At 39.5% G+C, this 27324-nt stretch overlaps 1 protein-coding gene across 7 annotated transcripts in view; it reads left to right on the forward strand.

Annotated features, from left to right (window-relative positions):
- Nucleotides 1-2367: 2367 nt before the first annotated feature.
- Nucleotides 2368-27324, forward strand: part of rbms1a (RNA binding motif, single stranded interacting protein 1a) — a 55652-nt gene continuing 30695 nt past the window's right edge. Inside the window, exons 1-2 of one of the 7 annotated variants that reach the window (XM_064327399.1) lie at nt 2368-2475; nt 22274-22455. In XM_064327399.1, coding sequence (XP_064183469.1) covers nt 2416-2475; nt 22274-22455 — 242 coding nt within the window. In that variant the 5' untranslated portion in view covers nt 2368-2415. Of the gene's footprint in view, nt 2476-8730; nt 9098-22273; nt 22456-27324 lie in introns of those variants that run through there. The other 6 variants (XM_064327396.1, XM_064327397.1, XM_064327401.1 and 3 more) reach the window with 6 other exon arrangements.

The raw sequence follows: 27324 nt of genomic DNA on the forward strand, positions 1-27324 counted from the left end.
TAATTGGAGACTTTAAGCAACTATTATCAAATAAAGCTAAATTTATTCAAAGCAGTCATGTTTAGTTACCCTAAAAAAAGTAATCAAAAGAGTATAGTATGAAGCTGAACCCTTGCGGGTTCTCCTATCGCCTGAAGAAACATGTTGCAATATTCCTGGCTCCTTGACATTTGCCATAACAGTACTGCTTGTGCAATAGAACAGTTGTTGTCTTGATAATTAATTATAACTCGGAATCCATGCAATTCAATGACTCCCTCCATGAAAGAGAAAGGTGTTCCAATGCAGCCAATTACCTTGTCACAGTATTGGAAAGTCCATGGGTCAGAAAGTAAAAGTCTTGCCATGTGTTTCTTCCATCCATGAACTCAGCCAGCTGATTCCCCAAATTAGTTCTACCTCCTCCTGGCTGAAGAATTGTCCTAATTAGAAAATCCAGGTGATTGGAACAAAATACTGCGGAGCACTTCATCTTTCAGAACCTGAATTTTCCACCTCTGCTTTGTAAAAAAAAAAAAGTAGCCTTACTAAATAATGAATTATGGGATTACTGGGTGTCCTGAAATATGCCCTTTAAATTTTCTTTTTTGAGTATGGACTCTACTTATAACTTAGTCCTATATTTTGGCAATACTACGTTTTATATTTTCAATTTCAACTATGTTTTTCCAAGAATAACAGAGTCACAAATAATTTATGTGATTTTCAAAGTGTGCTGGAGTACAAATATGAGCAAACAGGAGAACATCAGATTTTATCCTGTTGTTTATTATTTTGCCACCTATTGGGATGAACTGGTTGAACCTCTACCCCCACAACCCTTTGCCCCCTACAGCTTCACATGTATGGGCAGCAGAGAAACAAAAGGCTGCTCTGCCACCAACTTGCTGCACTCGGCAAAAAGAACATTACACTCCAGCTTGAATTCAAACAACACATGTCCTTATTTCTTACACCAAATGAATTACAATTGGAAGTTTGTCAGTGCAATTACATGTTTTATTTGCTTTTTGTGATGACCATGCTTGCTTAATTATTTGTATTCTAATTTATAACAACTTCAGATAACCAATATTTTAATCAATATTTCTGTTCCCCACTCCTGGAATTACATAGAAAAACACATAATGAAAAATGAATGTACGTTTAATTTAGAATGAACATTATTTCCTGCATGCAGGAAAAAACAGGAACATATGTAAGCTAGCCTATAGTTCACACGGTGAGCCACACAGCATACGACACAAGAATGTGCCAATTAGGAGATGAATCATTCACTGATGACATCTGGTAACCTGTAGGTGGCTGCCAAGTAGCTAGCAGGCTCTGATGTAGTGTTCACCCTAGGAACCTTGGCTGACCTTAGCAGGATGAAACTAGTTTTGTCCTGTTTCAGAGTCCTGGTCTTAATAGGCTATTGTCCAGAAATAAAAGCAGGGACATCTAGGTTATGGGGCTTAACCAGTGCTTCTGGGGATCACTTATACTAACTGATTCATTTGTTGAGACTGAAGATTTTTTTCACAGTAGTACAATGAGAATGCATAGAAACTGTATCCGCGGTGCTCTTGGCTGCTTTTCGGTTGGAATATGATGGTTTGGCCTCTTGAAAGTTTTCAGGGTATTTGCTCCCTTAAGACAATGTCATGCCACAATAATTTTTTTAAAAATTAGGCAAGGCTAAGTCTTTCACAGTGGCATTGCACCCCCCTCCCAGAGGTAGAGGCTTGAAAATACTTTTTTAGTGTTGCAACTTGGAAATTGATATGTCTCATTGGGGGATGAAATTTCAAAAACTGCCTTAATATCCTTTTAAGCCACAGAATGAAAAAAAAAATATATATTTTTTTAATTTTTGAAATAATACAAGTGTCTTGGATGACAAAAAAAAATCAAAAGTACTTTTTCTTTTTTTATTGAATGGCCCTTGTAGTGTAGGGTTCAGCATAGTAGAATATATGATTCTCGAGATTAAGACAAGAGACTCATGTCCCCTACAGAGAATAAAAATGAACAGCGGGGTTGTGAGAGTACATAAGGTCACGCTGGGCAGAGCACCCTTACAAAGGTGATGTCATGGTTGAGTGCATTACTTGCTCAAACCTCGCCTCCCTCTTGTAGATCTGTGCCAGTGACATTTATTACTCTCTCGTGCGTCTAACCAAAAGTTGTGTCACCTCAACCCTCTCCACAGGACAGCTTCCTCCCAAATATACAAGTCGCCCTTCTTCTGCGAGCTACACAGAGTCGCAGTCACACACAGCTCTAAGCTTGCGCTACTGCCCCACCCCTGAAACCCCACCTCCTTAGCAGACAAGCTGAGCATTTGATTTAAGACTCTGACTTGCCTTCCTGTGCCTCCCTCTCATTCTGCCACCAGCGCCTCCCTGTGTGACATCAGTGGGGCTGCCCGAAATGCTGTCCCTGCAGCATAGTGCCTTTGGCCCCCGTCACCTGTTACAATCGGACAAAAAGGTAAAATTCAGGTGCGGCTTGTCCCCTCCTTGTGCGGGGTGGGGTGGGGGGTCTATAAACTCTTAGTGAGAGAAACTACCAGAGAGGAAGTTGCTGGGAGATATGAACCCTTGACAGGAAGTCATGTCTTGCTTTGAGCAGCAGAATATTCAGGCAGCAGTTGAAACAACTGTGCATCTTTAAATTGTACCTTCGGCATACTACAGCATGTTTCCTGTCTGTATAAAAGTTGTGTTTTATGAGGGTAAAGGGGTTTAGCATGTTACCTTACTGGCTTAAGGGAACATCTAAATTTGTAAAAAGTTGTATGAATGTGTCTGTACACTTGTAGCTGGGTTTATCTGACGGTAAAGTGAAAACTGAAATCGTGAGAGGCGAACACCTGAAATGAGTTTAAAAGAAAGGTGTTGAATAGGACTGGACAGTCCTTTTCTAAAAAAATCTCTACCCAGAAAGAATGAAAGGTACTGTACTAAAATAGCATCCACAAGAATGTTTGTTTCTCATTTCATTGTTGGTTTGCCAAGTGAAGTGCTTTTGTTAAGGCTAATCTGTAATGGATGCCAGTTAGATTCTTAAAGCTGCTGAAGCTTAAATCTTTATCATATTAGTCTCGTTATGCCCGTGCATCAGTGCTGTCCATTGATGTCTGCTTTTGGTAACATTTTGAAATTCTCCCATCATTAATAAAGTATCTGTTTACCCAATAAATAACTTTCATTAACCTTTCAGAATGGCTGAAATTGCAAACACTTCAGCATTTTTGGAATCATTGGTAATGCAGTTGAAATATAGTTTTTAAATGGGCCTAAATGATATTACCCCTAGTTTCATTACCTGACAAAAATAACAAGACTCCTCTTCAGTTATTTGCTCTCGTTGCTATGACAACAATGATAGACACGCCACAGCTAACTTAGTGGGAGGTATTTCCTGTTACAATTTGAGCCAACTCGTGCACTTTCTTGCTCTACATTTGGAACACTGTCCAGTTTGTGCAGCTTACAACTAATTCAGAACTAATTCCATTTGTCTTAACAGGCAAGTAAAGTTTAACAGAAGAAAAAAATACACACACAGAAAACTCCAGCTTGTTTGTGTGGTCATAGCATCAAAATTCCATGTTGCTCTTCTCCTTGACCAGGAACTCTTTGTCTTTGATAGAATTTAACGTGATGCATAGCCAGGCCTCAGTTATCATTTAGGAAAGACAATGTAAAATGCTGCAGCTTCCTGAGTTTGTGCTTAAGTTCCTGGCTATTGTTCCTGGTCTGCAGTTCCTGGAAGTGGTTGGAAGTGGATAAATGGTTATTGTAACCTTCAGTCACTGTTTGGCCAAACATTTGAGTTCCTGTCTGAAACTGGGCATTTACTTTCATTTTAATTTGTAATTTAAAGGTGTCATGGAGCTGCATAAGTAAAACACCCCTGCACTCATATTATTTGTGACTATTGGTGGTCTGTGTGACATGGCATGTGATGTACATTCAGTCTGAGAGATTAATTATTACTCTAGAGTACTGAAGGGCGGCATTATAATATCAGCAGGAAAATTCTAGAATATATTTCAGTGAAAAAAGAAAATGTTTTTAAAAAAACTGTGTTCGATTGCTCAAATTATATTTTGGCAGAGGTCAAAAGAGAACATGTAATACATTTTATTAGCAATTAGTTCAAAGCCAAGTCAATCAGTTCAGTTCATTAAGTAAAATGGAATTCACATTTTACAGTGCACTAGCCATTATTGCACTCATAGTTCAAAGACTGGGATGTTAATTGGGAGATTTCTAGTAAAAATGTTTATCTTTATGATAATTAACATGATTAAACCAAATCTAACGATAGTCGACCCTACAACGTGTCACTTTGATGTGATGTGGGAAATGTTTTTGAATCACTCTGGTGGTAGCTGAATGACCTTTTCTGCTATCCCAAGGTGTCACTTTAGTGTAATTAGAGGAAATTTGTGGGAAAATGCCACCTCAAGTTGAAGTAAATATAATAGATCTATATTGCTGTTTTTGTTTATATAAGACATTAAGGGAGTTCTCTCTAAAAAAAACTTGAAATAAACATTAATAATTTACCCTGTTGGTAGTAATCTACCATACCAGCGTTGATTTGTTTTAATTATGAGTAACTACAGTTACTACAATAACTGATGTATTAGTTAACTACAACAGAGTCATAAGAGTTGTATTGTTTACAATCATCCCGATGGTCTGTGAGGACTTAGTATACCATGATAAAAAGTACATTCCTAATTAATATTATGGTGCACACAGAAAAATGTTCAACTAAATTAAAATCAACTCTAGTAGAATACATTTCACACTGAATGAGTGCTCATTTGATCCCTACTGGACAGACAGAAACCATGAGGTTTGAATTAACACTGAACAACTGACATTTATTGCTGTTAATTAATTAGTTATTGTAACATTTATGGGCCTACATAAACATAAAATGTTCTATTTCTATTTATTCGCTGAAGTGTTATCATTGTTGATGTCTGACCAACTGTGCTGGGACTCAAAACAAAAACAGAGGTTCTGCACAAACAGAAACCTTGCAGCTTCTCAACTTGGACCCCCAATACTTAATAGAATTTAGTACCTACAGTGAGTGGACCACAAAATATAATTTCAAAATTATATTTCTGGGGCTAGAGCCTTTTAAGAGCAGGAGAAGTAAGAATTTAAGTGACTTAATGCAACACATTTTTTGTTTTTGCTTCGACAAATTACAAATTGTGTAATGAGAATTAAAATTAACAATGGTTTTATTACTGGTTAATATAAACAATGTTTATAGCCACTAAATGAGACTAGGCTATTTAAAAATAAAGCAGCAATAATATAAGTAGATTTCCATTATTCAAGGATTCAAATGATAAAAATTATTCCTTTTGATAGCTGACTCTACACCTAATGTTCTTCTCTTTCTCTGTCATGCTAGCTCTGTTTCAGACAATTAAACCAAATCAGTCCGTCTTCTACTATTTGTATACTGTACTATACTGCAGGAGTACTGCAAGCTCTGGTAAGTATTTCTGAGCATTTTCAAGCAAAGTAATAAACCTATTCCCATAGTTACTTTCTTACCAACAATATTGATAATCCACAATTGATGTGGCCTTCACATCACTAGACTGTTGCAAAAAGAATTCTCTTGGTCAGTGGTTGGTGAACTTTCCCTTTCTACCAAGCCATGCGGTCATGAATTTGCAATAAGCAAGCTTAAAAATAAACAATATTTTCATAGGCAAAATAGCCTTACTTTTTTATATTATGATATTATGAAGACAACAAGACAAATAACCAACCAATTTTATGTTCTCATTGACTAAAATTATGCGTACTCGGCTCACTCTATCTGCTCTTGACGTTTAAAAATAGTGGCTTACTTTTTTTCTTAAAATTAGAAAGAATTTCTGATCCCAGAAAACCTTGCAGCAGCATTATGCATCAGATGCTTGCACTTTGCTCACACATGCCTCCCAGATAGCCAGCAACTCTGGGCCAGATCTGCGCCGAGTCTGGCCCGGCAGTACTGACCAGAATCCTCCCAGATCCAGCCTGGAGTAGTTTGCTATCTGGGCTGCAGTTAATACAGCATAATGGAGTATAATTTTCACAAAACCCAACTTTTTCGGTAGTTACTGTTACTGTCATCAAATCTGATGAATATTATGCAATGTCTAAATAGTTTTGTGAATAGTTTCGATGAAAATATTTTATTTCCTGTCCTTGTCAGTGATTATTGATATCAAATTCAAGCTCTGCAATGACAGAGTTGTTTGCTATACAACAAAATAGTGTCGTAATTCTGAAAGTAATGTTTCTCATTATCAAAAACACCAGAAATTATGAGGCTTAAATTAGAACTATGTCCAGAAATTATCACGATGTAAACCTCAGGCTTGATATATATATATATATGTGTGTGTGTGTGTGTGTGATCTGGCTAATACAATTTTGTTACAACATACACATAGAAACAAAATGAAGTTGAGAGTGCTAAAACTTATGTCATGTTTAACTGAAGGAAAAACAGCATCAGCGCAAGACATGATGATGTCAACTTGGAAACATAGACAAAGATGTTGGCAGTGTTACTAGAGAGGAAACCGCCTTAAGATTATGGACATTTAAATAAATATTTTGCTGTGATTCATAACGACATGGACCAATTTTTGCATCTGTATCTATTGGATCGGATAGTTGCCCATTGAACCCCTAAAAAAATTATAGAGGATCTTGTTGTGAATGCATCATTTTGAAACTGATAATGGGAGAGGGAAGGTTCTTGAACAGCATTATGTGTGGAGCTGTTTTAACTGGCCTATGTTAACAAATTAAAACGGTGCCCACCATAGAGAATACTATGATGTGCATTAAATCAGTGAGTCACTGACTACATATGACAGATCCACCAATTTCAAGTAGTCCTAAAGCTTTAATGTTATTGCAGATATCATATTACATTTTACATCTTGCCATTTAACTGTGGCTCTTATCCAGAGTGACACAGATAGGTGCTTACGTGCAGGTTTTATTAATAATAACAATAATAATGGTTAATTAATAACGAGAGACTTAGCACTCATTGTAATGTTGCAGCATGTCTGTTTGATTATATTCAATATGAACAAATAGTTTTCAGTTTATGTTGAATGAAAATACATCAAATTAATATTATATGATTTTAGCAAGAGCCCATTTGCTGATACTGTTGCATATTTTTGTAATTAAAGTATTATAGGTACTATGGACCCATTTATGTTCAATATTAATGAGAGAATAATGTATTTCACATTACACTTAAGAACATGGTTCAGTCAAATGACTGTTGTCCACTACATTTTGAATTCCTCTCCATAAAACAAAAGTGAAGCGTTCAAATACTGACAAAGCAATGTAGTCACCCCCTGCTTGGCAAAGATATACACACTACTATACATGTAATATATATTACAAAAATATTTGAATACATACCTGTGTGAATATGTTATATTATTGTTAAAAATGTATTGATGTCAATGTTAAAGCACTGAAAACTACTATAAAAAAGTAATTTTCATAATCTATGTATAGGAAACACAACTGTTGAGGCATAAGTAACATAATTGTTTGCGGTTGCGTCTAAGTGTGTGAGCCTGTGTGTGTGTGTGTGTGTGTGTGTGTGTGTGGCCATGTAGGGGGGCTGAAGCAAACTCCCCATACGCTGATATGACCCGGGGCTCTCACCATCTGGTTTTATTGGCTTTTGGGAACCATGCACGGGGGATGGGGGTAGACTGTAACCCAAATACATCTCACTACACCAGATCATATGTGATCTTTCTAATGTCATGCAATCACAACCCGTAGACTATCTTTGTTACACTGTAACCCACCCAAAATAATAACCTATTTCTATGAAATAAGTAACTATAACATATGTGTATTAAATTATATTGTTACAATATGTCATGTATTTAATGCATTTCAACTGTATGTATGATTGAGGTACACCAACAGTGTATCAGGGCCTGTCCCTTAAAATTTTTAACTATACGCTTTGCAGGATTAGCTGTTGGAGCACGTACAGACTTGACATTAGGGCCACATTGCAAATTAAGCTTCATTTCACATTGGGCATTTCCTTCCTTTGTCAAATCCATCAACAGCGCACCCAACGTGTTACTACTGTGGTCTTTGATTGAACATGCTATTGCCTTGAAAGTAGCCCATAATGTTTTAACAGCTTTTCTGAATGTGGGTTTGACGGGGATGATAAACAGGGTTAATCAGGCAACCATATTGTATTATATATTGTTACCACTATCGTTGTTTTTTTAATGGTTGCAAACGTTTTAAATGTTTAAATGTTTTATACTAGTTACAAATCAGGGACGAATGAAACATGTAATGCTTTACCGCCTTTTAAAAGTGACACTGTAGATAATTCATAGTTGTCTGCCACTTTAAGTACAGAGGGTCTGATGGTTGCTCTGTGGAATGTGAGGAATGCGAGCCAGAATAAACGAAGACCGATAAAAGGGGAAACGTCACCGTGCCCTGAGTTAAAATTGACGTTTCGAGCAATGTATTTGTTTTATATTTGTATTTTTCAGTTAGTTAGTTGTTTTTATATGTACCACGTGTATGATAAATTCACGTTTACTGTAAATATTAATTTGATATTGTTTTGCATTCTTCCCTACCTCGTACAGTACAATGGTTTCGTCCACAGTAGGTGGGTCCTTGCTGCGGGGCTCTGAACGCAGATCAATGAACTCTTCTAAATAAACGCGCAGGGCAATCGAAGTTGGGACAGAATACGTTGTCATCTCAAATTGGCTAAGTTTATATCCCATTGGCAACTAAAAAGTAACCCTAACACGCAGGGGAACCGAATTCTAACGTTAACTCTATGTAGTATAGAGTCAAATTTATAACTTTGTCAAGCTAGCCTGGCGTCGGATACACACCAATCTAATAGCTACAACTGGATAAACATACAGTTGTGTGCCGAGGAAATTAAGAATTGAGGATGATTTTCGCTAATACAGCCAATCCTATAAGGACGTCATATCGAAAGCAGGTAGGCCTACATATGAACCGCAACATTTTAAGAGGTCAGTGCTCGTAGTCCTCTTAGCTGTATGCTGTTAAAACTGGCTGGTGGATGTTTTAAATATAAAGCAGCAGCTGTATGATTTGTAGGCTAGTTTCCCAGAATAATCAACATGAAGCCATGTGTCTAAATAGTGTATTTGTCAATATTCATTGCTTCTCAGAACAACCATTGCAGTGTTATTTTTGATATTGCCAAATCGGGTTTTGTTTACAGATGAGATGGCTTAGCTAATCTTTATTCAGCAGGCTACGGTGGTCATGTTTGAGTGAAGCGATGGCCTCGCTCATGTTCCTAGCTATTTCAAAAGAGTATGATCGTAGTTTTGGTATTGATATTCTATCATTTTTACGTAGTAGTTCAATTCCAAATGATGTTGTACTTTGGGCGGGCTATACAATTACATCTTAGAAGTCTTGCCGCTATTTAGGTCAAGAATTATTGCTGCAAATAGCCAAATGCACATGAGAGTCAAATTACAACGCAGAATTTTTTTTTCTGTAAGTGCAACTTTAGGTTACACTGTCATTCGAGCCATCGAATCTATGAATTGAAACGGTTTTCTGTTCAAATTTTAAGGACATTTTTAAGTAAAGAAAAACCAATAGCAGATGGCGAAAGTTTGACATGGGTACATAAACTTCTTGGAACGTGCAGTCCTACGAATTATTAATGTGGGTGACATAGGTCTAGATTATAACTGTCTATGAAGTAGTCGTGTCTGGTATATAGAAATGATCAGCATCAACTGGCTAAGATGAAGTGGTTACTTTCTCGAGTCGTGTTTAAAAAGCCTAACGCAATGCTATTGCGGAATCCTGTGCATAATTTATTGTAGGCTACGTTGTAGTGTACCCTATGCAATGTGTGGAAAAGATTGGGAATGTAAAATTCAGAAACTTGTGTAAAATCTACAGATGTATTATGTGTGTGAAGTTGCAGAGAAAAGCACAGAACTTCTATTTTAGGTTGCCTACTGAGTGTCAGACTAACCTCCTCTACCAGATGAAAGTGCCGATAGTGCGAAACCCCTAAGGGTGTTACATATTCATAAGTTAGGGAGCAATGGGCCGGGAGTGGGGTTCTCTGGGGGCGAGGCTACTTACTGGAAGCCCTGCGTATTTCTACCTTTGTGATGAGCGCTGTTGGACTGCAGAAGTCTGATAAGATGCTGCTCTTTTTTGTCTGCATAGTCCCTAGTCTCCTCCTGCTGAGTCGGTAGATAGGGGGCACGAACGCGAACAGGGTTTTGGCTTTCTCAGGAAGGCTGTTACGATCTGCATGTGGGCTTTGTCTAAATGTTGGACACTTCCTAGCATGGAGCCAGTCAACCAGTTATATGGTACTAGTTTGTGTTCATTAAAGAAATAAAAAAGAATCCAGTTGGCCACCATAAATGCTGCTTCAAGTCTAAACTGTATTGAGATCTTGGGTAGAAAGGCTAGTACCAAAACACTTTACACTTGCTTCTATCTAATGTTTAGAATATGATGTTATTATGAGTTTAAACCCATGTAAATATTTATATGCAGAGTGTTCATTTGGGTAGTTCAAACCTTTCCTTTGGGGAATTTTTATGATTTAGTCATTTGCCTTTTTGAAGCCCTTCAAATCACATATATTTCCAAGCAGTTTTGGATTGAGTAAGCTCTCCAGTTATATATAGCCATAATATATGGGCTGAAATTAACAGTATGTGTGTTCTTCTCCTGTAAACCAATTTTTTTTTTGTCAAGAAGTTAAATGAGCGCACTCAAAATGACCTTGTTATGGACTGGTAAAATTAGCGTAAATGTAGGCTATTAATTATTAACTATGAGAAATGTATGAAAGGTTTTGTCCAGAAAATGTGTAACTAAAAAAATGGGAACAAAGTGGTTTGTACAATGAACCCAGGTTTGCATATTCATATTTTGGAATTGCATCAGCTGCTATGCTTATTTTCATTTTTGCTGTTTTTTTTTTTGGATCTTTCATGTATCCACCTCCCCTCTGGGCCCAGTGAGGTGGGTTTCATGGGAGTTTACCGTACCATGTGACTGAGCTTAGGTAATGTTGCTAAGGGTGTCTTAGTTATGGTGAACTCTATACTGGAAACAGAATCGTATCATGATCTGAGTGTATTGTCTCATGCTTAATTTATAGGGTGGCAGTGTAGTATAGTGGGTAAGAAACTGGTCTTGTAGCCTGAAGGTCACAAGTTTGATTCCTGGGTAGGACACTGCCGTTGTACCCTTGAGTAAGGTACTTAACCTGCATTGCTTCAGCATATATCCAGCTGTATGAATGCAATGTAAATGCTATGTAGAATGTTGTGTACGTCACTCTGGATAAGAGCGTCTGCCAAATGCCTGTAATGTAATGTTAATTTTGCGTGTGTGTTCCTGTGTGCGTGTGCATGTGCATGTGTTGAATGTTCTTATGGTCTTTTCTGACAAGACCAATGTAACATTAAATACATTGTAGTATTGTATTGCATTGTAATTTAATTTATGTAAAATTTTAATACCAAGTTTGTGAACATATTTAGATGGCTATCCCTGATGTAGCTAGAGAACAGTATTGTATAGAGTCATTAGGCTATAGCCTACTTTATGCATGCTATTTATATACTTTTACATTACAGTATCATTAGCTGGCCCTCTGCAGAATTAAATGAATGGTAGCTATAAGAGTTTGTTGTACGACTTTAATCGACAACTAGCTCTGATACTGTCCACAACATCATTGTAGCTGATGTAGCTAAAAACTTGAGCTAAAATTTACAACGCTACTTCTGGTGGTGCTGTTGGGGAACTTGCAAAACAGACACATTATCCTGAATGTAAGGGGGAAAGGGGGGTGTTATTTTTATTCCTTTACCAGGCCAGAGACAAACTTGGAAAAGTGTCTGTTGTGAATAAAACTTTGTGGATGACCACACTCGCAGCTTAATGCCAATACCAGTATCTAGACACACACACACACACACACACACATTTGCTTGAATGTAAACTATAATTCTGCCTATTAATAACATTAGATAACATAGGCCTATATCTAGTCTATTACTTAGTCAGCAGAGTGAGTAAATCAAATCAGATCAAAGTTTATTTGTCAAATGCACAGTTTAACAATACAGCAAATAGGCAGTATTGAGATTTTAGCATCGATGGGTTTGTGGTTTAAAGCAAGATGCCCTTCAAGTAGGCCTACATCTTGTAAAGTGGCTTTATGCCTCCACTACTCCACTAGTTTTAAGTTAATGGTGCTATGTTTTTTTTAAAGCTTTATCATTTTACTTTTAGTTGAATTATTATGTAACAAAGCACAAGCAATGTAATAGGCTAACAAAACAATACCAAGCCAAAATTGAGTAGTTTAGAGGCAACATACACTGCTTGGCCAAAACAAAGTCACCGTTTGGATTTTTTTGGACTGTGCCCACTGTACAAGCCTCTGGAGGCAGTGTTATGGGGTTGCTTCAATTGGTCAGGTCTAGGTTCAGTCAGCTGAGTACCTGAATGTACTGAATGACCAGGTTATCCCATCAGTGGATTTTTTCTTCCCTGACGGCACAGGCATATTCCTGGATGACAATGCCAAGATTATTCGGGCTCACATTGTGAAAGAGTGGTTCTGGGAGCATGAGGAATCATTTTCACACATGAATTGACCACCTGACCTTAACCCCATTGAAAGTCTTTGGGGTGTGCTGGAGAAAACTTTACGGAGTGGTTCGACTCTCCCGTCGTCAATACAAGATAATGCAATTCTGGACGGAAATAAATGTTGTGACGTTGCATAAGGTTGTCAAAACAATGCCACGACGAATGCACGCCCTAATCAAAGCTAAGGGCGGTCCAACAAAATATTAGAGTGTGCGGCTTTTTTTGGCCAGGCAGTGTAAATGAAAATGATAGAAATGTATTCAGAGATGGGAACAACAGCAGAAGCACATTTGCTCTTGTTTATACTGTATGTCTTTAGTACTACTTGTCTCATCCTACAGATTTATTCAGCATAACATGTTTCCTAATGAACCCATTTGTGAGGAAACTGATACGATTGTAAACTGTGGGCTCCTACTTTTGGGCTGTTGGAATGGGTGCCTTTCCACCCATGTTCATACTTTCCAGTGGTTCTTAACCAAGCCCCTTTATTACTGCAGACTCTGGTACTTCAGGCGTGATCCTTCAACTCTGCACATCTGTTTCTAACTTTGTAGATCATCTCATTGTTGGGCCACATCCATAGGACACACAAATTCCTCTACTGTGACAGAGGCTAAGCAGCCATTGTTTTTTCTCTGTGTCCAAGAAGAGAAACTGATACAAAATATGGTAACATGAAAAACTGGAAGTAATATTGTTGTTCCTTTCCAGGCATCCTCCTTAATTAGAGAGTTCACTGTCCCTTACACATTTATACAAGTATGCTCAATACTCAATAGAGATTTGATACACATTGCACACAAGTTGAACCAAAGTCCAAGGCTGAATTTGATTGGCTGTTTAGAAGTTAAGTTTGTTATTTTAAAACTAGGTTAAGCCCTTCACTCTATGGCAAATCTGGCCCAATCCTTGCCCATTGAGGGGGTGTTCTATTTGAAGCTTTGTAACTCCAGATGCGAGCATCACAGAGACTTGGAAAATGGCTTAAACAAAGCAAGACACTTGTACCGTTTAGTTTATGTTCATAATTTTGGTGGAAAAAAGTGCCAGAAATGCGAAAAGTTGACCTTTTAGTTAAGAGATAAAATACTGGGAGAGATCAGATATTTGCCTTTACTGCTCGTCCTGATTTTTGCAGTAACAGCACAGCATGTGTGCGTGAACAGAGCAGTGACTGTGGACATCCATAAATTCATTTTGGGAGTGCAGAAGCGCACTTTGATATATTACTGTTGCAGGGAAAAGCAAACAAGGAACGTGGTCAGGAGGATACGTTTAAAAATCTGGCACACGTTCTAATTGAATGTACAGATATGCAAGTTCACAGACCACTTTTTTCATATGGTGTCTATCTGGAAAAAAGTCAGCAACCCCAACTTTTGGGGATTTTTTTGATGAAAATTACATTTTAAAGCATTTATTTATGCAAAGAAACCTACTTGCTGCCTAACAACCTGTCTTTTTGTAGCTATATTTTTGTGTGGATGGCAGTGCAGGAATAGTGAGAGGACAGTTTCAAACCATGAAAGATAAAAAAGGATACTCACAAACTTGCATCAGTGAATGCACGCCTTTCATTTGATCTGCAAATGCAGATTCAACACTTCACAAGCCAATTTCACATTTGAGAATGTCTTATTGCAAAAAATATTTTAAACCGATTTTTGTTTTTCAGATACAAAGTATGAGGTATTTGTGCAAAAGGGAAAATATAGGCTATATTCCCGAATTTGTATGCATTTGTACAGATCAGTGCACACATTTAAATGAGTATACAAGACACAAGTTGAGGGATATTTGTTTGTGGATAGTAAAAAAACATTTGTGGCTTGTCTCTTTTTTATGGATTATGATACACGCATTTGTAAATAATATTGAGTCTAATCTCTCTCCATATAAAAACCCTTAAATTTCACTTGAATAGGTATTGTCACATGAGATCAGCAGTATGACTGTATAATGTGCTTAACACACAAGGTTGCATTGTTTGGGGACCCCTTCACCCTGAGCATGTACTTGCCAGGGTAAAAAAAAAAAAAAAAAAAAATGCAAGCTCTTGCTTGTTCAAAGTCAGATCGCGTTTCTCCATTACGGCAGGGTCGTGTCTGAGGACGCGTGTGAGTTTCACAGCATCAGGCCAAATTCATTTTATACCATTTTATATCCAGAACACAGAGCAGGATCTGAGCTGTTTAATGAATGAGTTAAGAGGAAGGAAATGGTTGACCGATGCGGGCAGGCTACTGCGATCGACGCGGGGTGGGCGTGGAGGCCCGCCTGACTCACCCGGGGCTGCCAGATCACGCGGCGCCCCGTCTCCTTCCGCTCGGAAATGACTCCCCTGCTCCCGACCTCAACCATTCACAGGGTATTTACGGCAACCTGACGAACATGTTCCAACCAAACCCCCGGACATAATACCCCTCTCTGTGCTGCCGCTCCACGCACGGTATCCCTGCCAGGTGGGATCTTTCCATGAGTGACATTCAGGGGTGTGACACGGCAAGGTGAATTTGTCTGTGGCTTCACAGTGAGCCACTCAAGGGTATGGAGTGAAAGGAATATATTCCCTGGAACTCAAGACAGTAACAAGGAAATGTGATTGATTTGGCAAGTAGGGGCTGGCATGTATCATCTGGTCGTAGCTAGTATTTTTGGAAAGTATTGTTGGAGTATCAGTGCAGACTGTTGACAACCTGAGTGGGTGGGGGTTCACTAATTGTTACAATGACAACTTCATATTTTTATTTGATGGGAGAAGAGCATACAAATGAATGTGTCTTTGCGTGTCACAGTGAGACACTCAACACATTTCCGGGCAGTTTTCTCCATCTTAGACAGTCAGTCAGATGTCTTAGCTCGCTGTCAACCAATTCAGTCTCAGCTCGGTGTTTCACATGGAAAGCTGGTAACCTCTGACTATATTCCATGTACGCCATGGGGACATAGTACATTTCCCATAAAAGGCACCACAAGGGGTTCTGTGACTAAATAACACCCAGGGAAAGTGTTTGGTAGGCCATTCCAGAGATCTCTAAATTAACCTGTGGTGAGGGCTCTTTTATTTGATGTGGTGTGGCACAGAATAAATCCAGATTCCTTGAGGTTTACTTTCAAATACTTCCTGGCTTTTTCCAGTAAAATGAAGACTTGTGTCCAGGGTTAGTCAGCTATGCACAAATCGTGTGAATGAATGCATGAATTAATGATACTTTATTTATATAGCACCTTTCTAGAGCAAGCATCACACGGTGCTTCACAGACCATTAACAGCAATTAGCATAAGCCCATAAGGATGCACACAATACTACTGAAAACTACACAATGACATCATTGAAATGCTTGTCTGTACAAAAAGGTTTTAGACACAATTTAAAACAGTTCACAGGGCTTACCAATCTAATGTCCAAAGGAAGACTGTTACAAAGCCTAGGAGCTACAGAGCCAAAAGCTAGATCACCTCATGTTTTAAATTTCGTCTTGGGGATGGCCAGTACACTCTGATCAGATGACCTAAGAGTCCTGCCTATGCGATGAGGCAAGTTCAGAAATATAATATAGCGCTCGTTCATGGAGTGCCTTGAAAGTGATTAGTAATATTTTAAGATCTTTTACTTCCCCAGGAGCCAGTACACAGAGGCCAAAATGAGAGAAATGTGAGCTCTACGGATAAGGGATTTACTGCAGGATTTTGGACTAGCTGCAGATTCTCCCGAACTGATTTGCTGAGACAGGTGAAAAGAGAATTACAGTAATCCAATCTGGATGAAACAAAGGCATGTGTAACTGATTCTAGATCTTGATGAGAGACAACAGACCATAATTTAGAAATATTTCTAATATGGTAAGCACAAGACGAGGTCAGAGTCTGTTACTCATCAAGGCTCATACTGTATATTGATTAAGCATAACTTCTAAATTCCTTGAGCATGATCTTTGTAGTAATAAGTAGCGAGTGAGCAGGGGCTCAATTTAGCTTGTAAGTCATGTTATCAGGGCCGATTACAAGGAAGTTCAGTTTTATCAAAGTTTAGCTGAAGAAAATGATTAGCCATCCAACCGTTAATGACAATTAGACAGTCTTACAAATTGGCTAACCTGTCCAGCTTATTAGGTTTAAAAGAAGGGTACAGTTGAGTATTATCTGTGTAACAATGGTAAGAGACATATTTGAAGCTTTTAATAACTTGACCAAACTGTAGCATATAAATTGTGAACAAGACAGGCTCAAGTACTGAGCCCTGTGGAACGCCATATGAAAGGGGAGGAGACGATGACAAATGGTCACCTGCAGGGACTGGGAAGTTCTTATCAGAGAGGTGAGATGAGAACTATTCCAAGGCTGTCCCTGCAATACCGACCCACTGTCGGTAAATTACCCGGAACTTTCAGTCCCAGGAACTACTTTACCAGGAACTAAAAGGTTCCTTCAGCCAATGGTTGTCTGCGTTTCCACCGGGGTCTAAAGTACCGCGAAGATTAGGCAAATTAGCCCACTGACGTATGAAAAAGCAACGTTGTCGTCGGTCCGTCTGTCATATGATTTCTTCCGTAACCCCATACTACCACCGAAGTAGCCTACATTATTTTCTAATAACCGGGACAGCCCGGAGGGGTTTATTCCACTTATACAACGGGTTACCAACAATGACAATATATGGTTACTTTTGTATTTATTGATTTTCATATATCCTCTCAAACACATTCATTATGTTTTTATGCGAACATTCGCTTTCATGTCTTGACATCCGAAGCGACAGAATGCATTCACATTTATATGTATAACTGGCAACAACAGCAGAAAACATGCACACGTTGTAAACAATTTGCTGTTTGATTACTTTCTCGTCGTCAATTCCATATAGGCTAATGGCAAAATGACAAGAATAGAACGAAAACTCGGACTTGCGTGAAAATGTAAATTAGTAGTGGTACAGCCACCGTTTGCTTTCCTTCGAAGTTACTGCTAGCCGAGCAGCGAAGTGTGCCCTCCAGATGCGAAGCATGCACCATAAATTAGTCCATAGTCTACCTGGTCTTTTCGTGGAATTGAAAAATGGCAGTAAAATTGAGTAAATTACGGCAGTCTGAAAAAGCTAAAGGGAAGATTACTAGAATTAACCTGTTATTTTACCTAAAGTGCGGATGGTGATTTCCAGTTTGCTTGTACTGTATCACCAATGTTAATTATGCAGAACTACCGCATACCTCACATAACTGTATCAAACGTTTTGAGTCAATTACAACAGGCTAACAAAGAAAATCCGGAAGAAAATATTCAGCAACCGAATTAATCCGTTTGAATGTTTTGGTAGCCTATGTAATATGCTGTACCAGCACGAATGCTTAGCATTTATAAAACGAATACTAAAGCAAGAAAAGAACAGAAGAGCACACGTTATAATTCCAAGACGTTGACCGGCTATAACCAAAACTAGGCTACTGCGCCGCATAACGTACAAGTTTGATTTGAAGTTATTATGAAAATAAATTGGTTTGCCGCTGCATAATATTTTCAAACATGGCGGGTAATGGCGGAAAATAAATACAACACAAATGCTGCGAGTACTCGACCAATCAGAAATGTTCAGCGCTGCAAGCTCCACCCAAAAGGTTCCTGTACTTTCGGAAAGTACTACCCCCGAGCAGGAACGTTTTGGGGGGTAAAACAAAGCCCCCAGAACTAAATTTAGACCCTAGTTCCTGCGGTGGAAACGCACTGAGTTCCTCAAAAGGTTCCTAGTTCCGGGGTATAGTTCCTGCGGTGGAAACGCGGCTAATGAGAATACTAGGATCCATTGAAAAGCTGCACTAAGATCAAACAGAAATAAACTCCCCAGCATCTGCACACACAAATATCATTTGAGACCCTGGGGAGTGCTGATTCTGTGCTGAGTGTTGTTGACGGAACCCAGACTGGAATTTATCAAAAATATTGTGTGCTTCGAGAACATGCAGCAGCTGTTTAGCCACCTTCTCGATAATTTCAGAAATGAATGGCAATTTGGAAATGGGTCTTAAGGAGAGATAGATCCAAATTAAGTTTCTTCAGAAGAGGTTGATCTATAGCCTTTTAAAAGTAAGCAGGGGTACAGCCAGAAGCAAGGGAATTATTAATGATGGCCACTAACCTATGCCCAATGGAATCCAGCATGTGTTTGAGGAAAGATGTGGGTTGGATATCTGAGGGACCAGATAAGGAATGCAGCTGATGGACTGTGTTAATTAGATCATGGAAAGTGATAGATGAGAAGTGGTCCAAAACTACAGGCTGAAGTAGATGATTGTCAGTGGTCATGGTAATGAGGGAACCATTATGGCTCTAATATTTGTAACTTTGTCAAGAAAAAAGGAAGGAAATTTGTCACAATCAATACTAGGGAAATCAAGCCCTGTAGAAGATGAAGGGGTCACCGTTCTATTAATAGTGTCAAATAAAACTCCAGGATTGCTTTTGCTGGATGAGATTAGATTAGAAAAATTTGCATCCCTCACATCCTTAACCATATTATTATATGTACCCAAGAGATCTTTCAAGTATAAATAATGACCTTGAAGTTTAGTGGATTTCCACAACCTCTCCACCTTCCTACAATCCCACGTAAAGCTGTGAATATCCTCATTAATCCAGGGGAATAGGTTGACAGCAGGGATCTTTCTTCTTAACTTAAAAGGAGCAACTTCATCTAGAGTGGAAAGGCAAAGATCATTAGAATACCAAATCATCAGTATGGGAAGAGGGATCTAAAAAATTAGCAAGATCAAATTTTTTTACATTTCTTTTAAAAATTTCTCTGCAGACAGATTAAGGACTGTGAGAACACATTGCACGTTTAGCCAGTTGATAATCTAGGTCTAAAGTGAAATCAAATAAAACGTGTGTGATCAGAAACAAATGTTCTCTAAAGATGGCATCAACATTTAGACCTAGTGAAACACCGAATGGAGTGTATGGCCTCATATATGTGTTGGAGCAGAGACATGCTGAGTAAAACGAAACAACTCGGTGACATTTAAAACAAGATCAGGTTAAAACCTAGTATATAGCTGGACCTAACACACGTGATCTGGCCGACCAATGGTGTAACTTAATAACTCGGCCGACCAATGGTGTAACTTAATAACTCGGCCGACCAATGGTGTAACTTCATCACTCACTCAGTCAGTCACAGACATTCGCGTTTGTAGGGGCTGGTCCCGCTGTTGCGGTCCAGCCAAAAAACTGGTAGCTGCAGGCTACCATACTACCACACCGACTAGCGAAAAATTGTCAGAGGAGAAAGCCAGGGCCTCCAACGGATGTGATAGTTCACTCGCGGCTGTGCCGAACGCAGGAGGTCAAGTTGGTTCCCGTCCTCCAGGCATGTGAACGGTGGAAGCCGATCTCTGGGCTTGGACCCCGTCCAGTGGAGGATTGCGCAATCCTGTCACCACTTCATGCCTGGAATTCCATCTGCTTCCTGTGTGTACTCAGTGGGGAGGGGAGTCACCGCTCAAAGCCTCGCACTCGGAACAGTTTCAGGAAGAATGCTCTGCAGATTGTAACATCTCTCCCAAAGTAAACAGGAAGGAGGCAGCGGCATACTCGCACATGCCAGAGGAAGCTATTGTGTGTGTGTGTTTGTGTGTGTGTGTGGATGTTACTGAATTTACTACATGATTTAAGCTTTGGTAATAGCTGGATGGAATTTGATTCTGAACATCTACCAAATATGTTACTGTTGTGTGTGTGTGTGTGTGTGTGTGTGTGCGCGCGCGATGAATAGTTTATACATTCATTTTATCTCGAAGGTTAGCTTGCATTTTATAACATTCCAAGGTAATGAGTCATAACTACTCACTTATACTTATTCTAGTGTAGCATATATCACTGTGGACTATTGTGCTCCCAGCCATGGCACGTCGGTGTGACGTTACTCTCAGAGAACTGGGCTGCTGTGCCGGCCTCGATGCCTGAGCGAATTCCCATACGTTCCGCAGAAATATGGAGCAGCGGATTTTGCCCGCGAGCCATTTCCAGCTGCGAGTGCCAGAGGACCGCACAGGGACTACCACCGGACATATGACTGTTGACGTGTTTGGTCAGCAGTACCGGGAGGGGGTGGAGGTGACATTCTGCTCGTGCTCAGACTCTCAGTGTCACACAGGGGGGGTCAGAGGTTTCTGCTGACTGCCGAGGACTGAAGGAGACCGCACGGCCAACCTGTGTTATTGCGCTGTGCGATGGCAGTCTTTGCGTTAGGCGCCTAACCGGTTGGCGAGAAACGTTGCCGTATCTGGGTGGTATGGCCACGGCTCACTGTAACTTGGAGCAGTGGTGTCTCCTTGGAGCATCTCTTTATGATGCATCTCTTTGTGAGCACTGTTCATTTGGTTGAACACTATGAAATTAGTATTGGAGGATCCAGTTGGGCCTCCATTCCAGGTAAATCTTGGCCCAAACTTCACTTGCAGCTTGCCGCTACCTAAAGTATTGCAGAACCTCTTAAGGACTGTCCAGTCAGCTGAATATAAACCCAGTGGCAGTGAAAACTATTACACGTTTTCAAGCTCCATTTTAGAAGATATATGGATTAGAGTCTCTTGGTTACTCTCACTGCTTAAAAAGGAAACCCCTTTATAACTGCATGTTGTGTCCATCTGAAATCAACAAGTTGGATGCACGTTTCTGAGGAAGCACCATAATGAAACAAAAACAAAAGTACCTTCTTAAAACATAAAGGAGGTACCATTCTTTCATAACATGCATGTTTTATTGTTGACATGATGACTGATGTCTTATTACATAGCAAGAACCATCCTTAGCAATCTTAGTTCATCCTGTGTAGCCCTCCAGCACTTATCCTGGTCAGACGCTTTTGGTTTCCCTGTAATTGACTCGCATAGGCTACATTCTTTATAGTTAAAAATATTTTCGTTTTTGAGAACTTAAGACAGGTGGCTTTTATTCTAGTTTTTTTTTTGTTTGTGCAGGAGTTTTTTGTACTGTATAGACCGATTTTTATAATGCTGCACGTTGTCATGGAGAAAATTTCAGAAACCCCACACGGAAATAAAATGTTTAATTCGTTCCCTTCTTGTCTTAGTTTTATCATTGGTTTTATAGGTTGTAAAGAAATATACAGCCAGAAAATGAGGGTCTCTTAAAATGTGAGGCTACAGTGATAAAAGTATCCGTTCCAGTAAATGATTCAAATTAAAATTGGTGTATGATGACTTTACTTCACAGATGCAAATGTCAGTGATCAAAATGGCCCCCATTCCCAAAGGCCCCATTTCTGAGTATTCTACTGTAGTTTGTAGAAGAATGTGGCTCTGAACTGCAGGAGAAGGCTGTTTTTCCCCTTTTTAATTTCATCAAATGCCTTAATCGCATCAGCTGCTGGGCATTATCTGTCCACTCTGATCTGCAGTCACTGGTCTTTTTCAGGTCATTTTTGGAATATGTGACTTTCGTGTTTTGCACAAGGGAGTTCTGTTTTGTTCTTTTTAACGCGTGGCCATTTTGTGTCCCTCACATTTAGCAGTTGCCCATCGCCCCGTCCTCACACCCAATGGCTCCAACCAGCCCCAGCACCAACGGCAGCAACAACAATAGCAGCAGCAGCAGTACTGCAGGCTGGGAGCAGCTCAGCAAGACCAATCTGTACATCCGAGGGCTGGCCCCAGCAACCACCGACCACGACCTGGTCAAGCTCTGTCAACCGTGAGTACATAGTCACTCCTCATAGATTTTCACTCAGCAGTGGCCCTCGCCTCCGACATCCAAACCACTCACCACACACCACATGCAGCATTTCTGCTGCAAATAGTAAAAAAAAAATTTAAGCTTATTACAAAACTTAGCTACACCTAAAAACATGTCCAGAATTCACTCTTTTGTCATTTTTTGGGGTGTGATGTGTGGTGCAATAAGGATCTGATATACAATTAAAAAGTATGTCAGACTTGGTAATTACTAAATTTGTACGGCTGTATAGAGATGGAAAGCTAATATTCATGGCAGCCATATTAATGTTTTTCAGATTAATGTTTTACACGTATCCATTCTGTAGCAATTAACAATGATCGTGGTCTTTATTATTGCTTGTCTCGAAGATATACCACCACTGTATTTAGTTTAGTCAGTGTAACTGTAGTTTGATTTTCATGCTGTTAAGCACATTTAGTTTTCTACATAATTATTTTCCATGCTGATACCTAGCATTGTCTGCTGAGTTCCCGCCTCTGCCTGCCCTTTTATATGGAAATACTGTCACATGTCTAAGTCTAATGAATGCTGCAAACTTGCAGCTGTGTTAGAATAATGCAATGTGCCTAATTATTGGGGACTGTTTTCTGTAGCGGACTACATTACATAGCCTTTAACCTAAATATTTTGACCTAAACCATTTGTTTAGAACCCAGATTGAGTGTATGCGTGTTAATAACTGCTCCCTGCCCCCAAGCTACATGATGTAAATTCCAGCCCTCATTTCCAACATGTCATTTAAATCTGAAAAAAGTGGGATCAGTGTGAACAGTACTGCACTTTAAATGTCATTATAGTATTATAAAAAAGTACTTTATTGGAAATGTTCTTATTTATAGATAAAATCTTTTTTTCTTAAGTAGAATGGGTTTCTTTCTGATGGCAGGTGGACTACACTAAATCAGATGGAATCGCGTTCCAGCTTCTGCATTTGTGGTTCAGATTTTTTAAAAATTTTGTTGCAGGGGTTAAGCTGAGTTTTGTTTGGTTTTGCCATCTTGCAAAATAAAACAAAATTTAGAAAAAAAACTGTTAAAAGCCAGTGAGCTTTTTTAGTAATAGAGGTAAGTGGAACCATTAAGTCAGGTGCTCTTTGGATCCAAGGTTCATATGTAGAAAACAAACAAAAGAAGTCTGGAATGAACTCGAGCACATCCAAAAATATCCAAGGCACTCTTACTGGTTTGAAGTTAAAAGGCCGTAATTCACATGGCTTTTCAAAAGAATGTTCAAAAGGTGGCACTCGGGGACTACAGGCCACGTGTAACACCTTAGATTTTTTCTTTTTCTTTTGCCTTCATCAAGCGTAGAAAGCAAGTTTTTGTCTGGTTTCTGGAAGGTTCCTAGCATTGAGATCTACGCTGCGGATATCGCGTTCGAAACACGGCGGCCTTTCCCTGTATCTCCAGCTCAGATGTGCACACGCGGGCGTGCCATTCGAGGGGGAGGGGGACTGAAATAATTGAATTGGCGCTGGTGGAAAGCGCTGGTTGGGGGGGGGGGCGTGGGGGCGGGGGGACGGGGGGGCTGCACAGCAGCATCACACTTTAATTAAAAGATGAAAAACGATATTGGCGGTTGAAGGGTAATCCGGAGAGCCGCGGCGGCGTTCGGAGCGGGAGAAACGAGCGTAGGTGCACGTTGCGCCAGGTCGGGAATAGATCCTTGCCCGTACCGTCTGAGGCTCATTGTGTTGTTGTATACCTGCTGCCCGCTGAAAGATTGCTGAGGTGACTTTGAAATCTCATTCCACCCTCGATCCCCCGCATTCCCCCTCACCCCCCCCCCCCCCTCCCCTTCCTGCACAATGCCATGTTGACTTTGCAGTACATTTGATCTCTCTCACAATCGTCTGGGGCATCCTTTACACTGTGAGCTCGGAGAGGCAAGCTGGCTCGGTGTAGTGAACTCTGCAGTAGCGCGTTCATTTCCAAGAAAAACCTTATCGGAGAGAGAGCCAACATGATTGGTGCTTTTAGGAAGGTCAATTGGGGGTTTATTTAAAAGGCAGCATTAGCCTGCATTTCCCAGTGAGACTCTACAGTGAGTTGACATTCCAGCTGAAAAGGAAGGGGCTATGTTATTTTGGAGGCAATATAAGGCAATATATGTAGATTATGATATATATATATATATATATATATATATATATATTCAAATTGTTTACACCAAATACCATATGTTTAAATATTTAACCAGACCTTTATATTTCATTTGAGGATAAAAATTTTTTTTTAAAAGAATCTTTAATAGATATTGACCCATGTATTTATATGTAAAATGAGGAAATCTTACTGTTGCATAAAACTTGAGTTGAAATCATTGGCCATAGAAAATCGGTATGATTTGTGCCTGGATTTGCTGGTTGTCATGCATGAGAAAAAAGTCTGCATCAACGTTTGTAGGCTGGCCACAAGCTGATTTCCAATAATTGACCTTTCTGACACAACACAGGATGCTAGTGGATTTTTAGGAGTTTTTGTTTACATCTCAGGTTTATGGGACATGTGTGCAAGTGGCCAATGCAGGTCGAGGTGTCCTGTTACGGACCAGTTTTCAATACTAAATCTGTCCCTGACCCCTAATCAACATTACACATAAGCCTAATCATCAGTTCTCATTTTAACCTGCCTCTTGTGTACACAGCTTCATTTATCATTTTGTATTCATTCTGTGATCACAGTTCAACTAAGCTAAGCTGTTTTGGTCTGTGTCTGTGTCATGTTTGATGGTGATTATTTGTAAATCATTGATTCTTAATAGATTTTAGATTATTCAGAACAAACCTATGTTCCCTTTAAGACTTGAATGTTGGGTCAAAGGTTAATGCTGGGTAATCCTTACCCTTGATTTGAACCATTTTCTAGAAGGAAAAATCTATTAAAAGAGGTTTAATCCTGAGTGATTCAAGTGTGTTTGACTTCTCCATATTTTCTTTCTGCAAATGAGAAATAATAGTCCATTTTATTTCTTGGGCACTTTTCATTTAGACAATCACAAAGTGCTGTACGACGAATGTCAAATGTGTGCAAAATGAACAGGCGGTGATTTAAAACAAAAAAATAAGCACTTGCAAAAAAATATAGCTATGGAAAACGGACACTGGCATCACAGAAATTCATCCAAAGGCCATGTGGACGAGGTATGTCTTGATAGCAGTCTTTAAAGATCAGTGTCTATGAGAGTTTCTGGGAATATGGAAGTGTATTCCAGAGGTGGGGGGAATAACAGAATGCATGATTTCCCATTCAGTGCAGCCTGGTCCTGGGCATTTTTAATTGTGCTGTGGCATTGGATCTATTCATAGGAAATCGTAAGCGATGGTAGGCTTGTAAGTTGTGGAGTTACACTGTGCTGTTTCGTACTTTAATTCCCTTAGCTGGGTAATGGAAAGCATTTTTTCAGGATTTTTCTTTTTTTTTCTTCCTCCCATCATTTTCCACCGTACTTAATTTCTTCCCCATCTGTTGTTTTGTTGAACATCTGTGGCCCAGCTGTACTACTAAAACGTATTTAAATGAAATGTTTAAAACCTTCAGACATACATTCACCCATAAATAGTCGTAATAAACCTAATTAAGTCCAAGCTTCCTCAACCTGCCACATGTGTGGCATTACTGCTTTCTACAACGCACTTCACGGTATTTTGCAGAACAAATGCAAAAAAAAAGCTATTAAGAAGAGTTTAGTTTAAACATGTAAGGTTTCTGTTTAGGCCTAAATGGGCAATAATTCAGGATTTCTTCCTTGGATAAGAAATTATTGAAGAGATTATTCGTAGGCACTGTCACCCACCATATGCAGAAATGAACAGATTCAAGAGTTCCACAGGGATTTATTTTGTCACAGATATTAGAGGGAACTGAATGGCTTTGTATGTGACTGCCTTAGATGGTTTAAAGTGTGAAGACGCTCTGGGGAGGCAGTGGAAGGATTTATATATGTGGGTTATATGATCTCACACTTGCCTTTTTCTAAGAACTGTCAGTACTTAGTACTGAACATGCTGGAGTTTATGCAAGGCATATTTTGGCAAGCTAGTGATTGGAGCATTAAAATAGCAAAGACGGGTGGAGACTGAGGCAGGGCAGGGCAGGGTGTCATCTGGGCAGACATGCAGACGGCACTGAGTAAAGATAGGAAGTGCTTCTGTGGAACCGGCAGACTCTATGGCAGACACTATGAGAGCCTCTAAAGGTGATGCTACTTGGTTCCACCATAGAGAGCAAGTATGATAGATGACACATGCAGTTTCCTTAGAGTGGCTAATAAACTCTTTGTATTGTCAGTGCTGGTAACTGGTGAGTGACTAGGCTGGCTCAATTATTCATTTGGATGTCAGTCTTCATTTGATGTGCAGCAAACACAAAGTGGATTTTCTGTTCTGTAATGAATGGAACACATAATGGCCGCTGAGTGATTAACGCAGGGATTATATTTGATGGTGTTTGCAGCAGAGCGGGAGGCTGTTCAAGTGTGCAGGGTTGCCAGAGTGAGGAATATTCTCCCATCTGTTGATTTTTAAAACATTAAAGCCCCATTTTCTGAAATAAATTTATTATGTCTCCATTCCGAATTTCCTAATTGTATTTGCCTCATGCTGCAGCCTTACCTGTCAACTTTGCAGAGCGCAGACAAGCATACACTCCTCTTGAAAAGTGCATGTTGCTTGTGCCAAAAGAGTGAGTTCATATAAGTCATTGCTGGTGTCGATAAACTCACGAAAATGACTGACCAGAATATTTTCACTTGTGTGATTAAATGTGGACTCTTCAGTAGTCTGGATCCCACCCTCCTCGTGCTTCAGCCAGTTGTACAGTGCCT

Source organism: Anguilla rostrata, chromosome 3, assembly GCF_018555375.3.
Source record: "Anguilla rostrata isolate EN2019 chromosome 3, ASM1855537v3, whole genome shotgun sequence".
NCBI lineage: Eukaryota > Metazoa > Chordata > Actinopteri > Anguilliformes > Anguillidae > Anguilla > Anguilla rostrata.